At 43.2% G+C, this 5,000-nt stretch overlaps 1 protein-coding gene across 3 annotated transcripts in view; it reads left to right on the forward strand.

Annotated features, from left to right (window-relative positions):
* Nucleotides 1–5,000, forward strand: part of ndrg2 (NDRG family member 2) — a 22,028-nt gene that overhangs the window by 10,623 nt on the left and 6,405 nt on the right. For all 3 annotated transcript variants that reach the window (XR_014554362.1, XR_014554363.1, XM_083675435.1), the window contains exons 2-7: nt 2,925–3,018; nt 3,654–3,695; nt 3,885–3,990; nt 4,207–4,327; nt 4,411–4,473; nt 4,765–4,825. Coding sequence is in view for 1 of the 3 variants with exons in the window: in XM_083675435.1 (XP_083531561.1) it covers nt 2,944–3,018; nt 3,654–3,695; nt 3,885–3,990; nt 4,207–4,327; nt 4,411–4,473; nt 4,765–4,825 (468 nt within the window). In the remaining 2 variants the exon portion in view is untranslated. The remainder of the gene's footprint in view (nt 1–2,924; nt 3,019–3,653; nt 3,696–3,884; nt 3,991–4,206; nt 4,328–4,410; nt 4,474–4,764; nt 4,826–5,000) is intronic.

Genomic DNA, 5,000 nt, shown 5'->3' on the forward strand with positions numbered 1-5,000 from the left:
GTTTAACTATTTTATCATGCATGTATTGGCTAGTTGGGAAATAACTATTTGTAGTGGCTGTTAGGGATATACATGTTATCATATTGGCTAGTAGGCTATTGATAAAATGTACTGTACAGTATTTTATCATAGATCTAAATCTTAAGGGGATAAATCCACATGTGTTTAGCTGACTGGGAGCTGAGCATCATCATAGTGAACTAAACTGAACGCCATTAAGTTCTATTAAGCTGGCCATCTATTTGCTAGATTACAGTATATCAAGCCGAAAGCCTGGGCAGGTTTGAAATGTAGACCACAGATTTGTCCACTAAAACCTAGTTTCTGAAGCACAAATCAACATGGCAGTGCTTTAGGAAGGCTATATAAAGCAGCTGTTGATTAGCATCCATAATATAATGAAGAACAATCAGTTAAGAGAGAGAGAGAGAGAGAGAGAGAGAGAGAGAGAGAGAGAGAGAGAGTGGGTGCGTGTGTGTGTGCGTGTGTGTGTGTGTGTGTGTGTGTGTGTGTGTGGTATTATTCAACTCTCTGGCCTCTCTATCTCTTTCCTTCATTCTGTAGTGACAGACGGTCCTCCTGTGCAGTTTAACAGTTATTACATGCTCTAAAACACACAGAGAGAGAGAGAGAGAGAGAGAGAGAGAGAGAGAAAGATGAAAATGGAAAGAGGGAGCAAGAGCGAAAGAGAGGGAGAGAGAGAGCAATAGAGGGATAAAGGGAGAGAGAGAGTGACAGAGAGAAAAAGGGAGAGAGAGAGGGCAAGTGAGAGGGAGAGAGAGGAAGAATGAGAGAGAGAGAGTAAGATGGATGGATAGCAGGAGGGAGTAGGATTAAAGTGTTATGGCAGAGAATGGGAACCATGGAGATTAAGTATAATTGAGGGGAGTACGTGAGTCACATATCAATGTTATTGCATTACAGTCACATGATCGATCTGCTATTTGTGTTGAGTTGATCACTAACAACCCCAGGCAGTAGATCACTCCTCTGCTACTGCTGCTGTTCAGTTCTGACCTTTAGAGGGCTGGTTCAAGTTGCTGTTTCATACTGTAAAAAAAATCATCAGCACCCTTTTGGCCAATTATAATGGAGTTTTCACCCAAGCCGTGGTATGAGTTTGGTCTCTTTGACTTTTTCACTAGTAACCCAACCCTTCCACATTTTAGGTCTGTTATCTAGATTTCAGCTTCAAAATATATGGCAATTACTTTCAGTCAATTACTTTTCTAACATGATTATTTTATTTAGTTAGATTAATGCAGATTAATGCAGTTGCTATCATTGTTTAGGAACAGCTTTCGAATTCTAGCTACAGACCAAATAGATAATGTCAGATAATACAATTAGAACAATGTTTCTGGTTGAAAAAGATTACTGTATTATATCATCCCTGTTGATGTCCAATACATGAAGATGAGATTTGTTTAAATCCTCTCTGCCAGTAAGTGATTATCTATCCTCAGATTACCACGTATCTATGATGTACAGTACTAGTAGCTACATCATTTACCTTTTAAAGGGGCAATCTGGGATTGGTTCATCACTTTTTGGACTTTTAAATTAATTATATACTATAGCCATTGATTCTTGAAGAACATCACTTATGGATGCCTCATGAGTTTAACTGTCTTACCCCATCAGAACACACAATACAAGTTTGTTTTAGATTGTTTGTAAACAATGTAATTGTAAACAAACACTGTATAGCTTTATGTCATGGCTGGTATTCAAATACATAAGTATAAGTATAAGTATTCATTTGAGAGTGGTTACATTTCTCCAGCCTCATCCCTCAGCTGTTTACCAGAAAAGGTGGTGGGTGACCGCTTTGTTGTTGTCTGAATCCCAGACTGGCACTTAATGTGCAGTCCTTCATGTCAGCACTATTCTGTTTCAGGCACAGTTTATTTGACCAAATGAAAACAAATATATATCTTTGAGGTTGCTGAGATTGCATGACGCAAGACACATCATTGTATGTTTATTTGACAGAATTCAATGTATTTAGAAGTGCGTTGTTAGCCTAGGCATGTGTTAGCGGTTGATATTGGGGGCATTTTCCCTGTGTTGTGGGCACAAATGTCCTTGGCACTGTTCCGAGGTACATAAGCCTAAGAGAGAGAAAAAGAGGGAGAGGGATAGAGAGATGGAGAGAGAGAGAAAGAGAGAGAGGGAGAGGGATAGAGAGATGGAGGGAGAGAGAGAGAGAGAGAGAGAAAGAGAGAGAGAGAGAGAGAGAGAGAGAGAGAGAGAGGGAGAGGGATAGAGAGATGGAGGGAGAGAGAGAGAGAGAGAGAGAAAGAGAGAGAGGGAGAGCAGCCAATGTTCAGATGGGTACACCATCCTTCTCCGTTACTGGGTTATGAGGGTATGAATTGTATGCAGAAACACACACACACACACACACACAGACACACACACACACACACACACACACACACACACACACACACACACACACACACATACACACACACACACACACACACACATACACACACACACACACACACAAACACTGAACACCCAGCAAATGTTCAGTGTAAAGGTCAAAGCATAGCATAAATAATACTGTCCATTTGAATACCTCCAAAAACAAGCAGCGATTTTAATAATGCCACCTTTGCATTATTATTTATACCTTTGCACTCTTCAGCATGATGTCACCCATCATGTCTGTCTGTCTGTCTGTCTGTCTATCTGTCTGTCTTAATTATTCCGCTAACACTAATAACTAATTAACTTTCAGAAGGTCCCATAGAACATTAAAGGTCCCAGAGGAATATGACAATATATTTAGTCAGTGTCTTGTGTATGTGTGTGTGTGGGTGGGTGGGTGGGTGGGTGAGTGAGTGAGTGAGAGAGAGAGAGAGGTTATGATATTTGAATATTTAATGTGTTTATCTGTTTGATTTCTGTAGGACGTGAAAAGTCGACGTCATGACGACCGAGATGCAGGAGATCGCCATCACAGAGGAGAAGCCTTTACTTCCGGGTCAGCCTGATTCTGTCAAGGTCAGTGACCATGCACAGTTTGCACACACACACACACACACACACACACACACACACACACACACACACACACACACACACACACACACACACACACACAACCCTTGCCATACAGTACACACGCACACACTCTCTCTCACACACATACGCCACATAATCACATATAAGCAGGGTGACACATCCACGCGTACATCTCATGTGTGTGTGGTAGCAGCGCTTGCTCAGATAGGAGAGCTTGCTTGACGTCAAAGCCTTGAGGGTCTGTGAGAGGCTCCTCTGCTGACGTTGTTGTCAGAGCTGAGGAGGGCTGCGATTTACACTTACTGCTGCCACCTGCTGGTGGTAGAGTGGAGCGCTAGGGGAAACAGCAGTCTCAGAGGATGAGAGTGTTATTGGGTTGAAACTGCCTGAAGTCTGTGCCAATGAACAGCTGTGGACATTTGTTTGGCCACGAGGCTCCATTACTTTGTTTTGTGTGCTCACAGATTTGTCTGGTGTGGGCTACTTGTTTTGTGGAAAGAGATGTGTGATAATAAGAGCCAGGACCATGTTTTTTTTTTTACCCCAGTCATCATGATGATGTGCTGTGTACTGTCCCTGTGAGTGAGGTTAGTTGTTTTTCTCTGTCTTTGTAGGATGCTGAGGTTGCTGCTCGAATACTGCTGGACCAGGGACAGGTAAGGCTGTTTATGCGCTTGAAGGTGTTTTTGTGTGTGTGTTTGTATGTGCGTGTGTTTGTGTGCGTGTGTGTGTGTGTGTGTGTGTGTGTGTGTGTGTGTGTGTGTGTGTGTGTGTGTGTGTGTGTGTGTGTGTGAGAGAGAGAGAGAGTGTGTGTGACTAACCCTCTTGGTGTCTCCTCCCTCCAGGAGCACAGTATTGAGACTCCTCATGGCCTTCTCCATGTGACTCTGCACGGCACAGCAAACACACGCCGTCCTGCCATCCTCACCTTCCACGACGTGGGCCTGGACAGTGAGTCACTTTCTATTTCTCTTCAAATACAATATCAACAATCATCTGTTTATGCCACATCTCAGGCTTCCACCTTGCCCTTCCACCACCCCCAGTTCTCTTCATCAGTCCTCAGTCCAATTAAGTCAAGTTTTTCTTGTCAAAGAGAATAATACTTGGTTTTCCAATTTGAGCAGTGTCTCTCTCTCCCTCTCTCTCTCTCCCTCTCTCTCCCAGGTAAAAGCTGCTTCTCTCCTCTGTTTAAGTTTGAGGAGATGCAGGAGATTGTGAAGAACTTTACTCTGGTTCACATCGATGCTCCTGGACAGGAGGAGGGTGCCGCTGCCTATCCCATGGGGTACGCTTTGTGTGTGTGTGTGTGTACATCAATATGTGTTTGGGTGTTTGTGTGTCCTAAAGACACTAGAGTTCATGTTTCAGCTACCAGTATCCATCCATGGAGCAGCTTGCAGAGATGATCCCTGCAGTTCTGCAGTACTTCAAGTAAGTCGAAGCAGTTAAACCTATTTCTTAATCACCTAATCGAAACTTCGCTAATATCAGAATTTGTAGTAGGAGGCTGGTGGAGACAGAAACCGGAGGACGGGCTCATTGTAATGCATGGAATGGAATGAGGAATGGAATGAGCAATAGTATCAAACACACAGGTTTGATATCATTTATACCATTTCTCATTCCATTTAATCCATTACAATGAGCCCGTCCTCCGGTTTCTACCTCCACCAGCCTCCCCTGTGATTCCATTATTAAGTGTGTCCCGTCTCCCTCCTTTAGTTTTCGTTCTGTCATTGGAGTCGGCGTGGGAGCGGGGGCTTACATTCTCTCCAAGTTCACAGTGAGTGTCGGATGTCTCTCTATCGTTATGTCACAGCTCTGTATCTGTGAATTCCTAGTGTTCAGTGGCCTTATTGGACCATGGAAGAAGCTTATGATATACAGTATGTCTATGCTTCATTGTTATACAATGGGTTGAAGCATTGTGATTGGCCGCGGGCCTTTTCGAAGCCGTG

This window comes from Argentina silus, assembly GCF_951799395.1.
Source record: "Argentina silus genome assembly, chromosome: 1".
In the NCBI taxonomy this organism is placed as follows: Eukaryota; Metazoa; Chordata; class Actinopteri; order Argentiniformes; family Argentinidae; genus Argentina; species Argentina silus.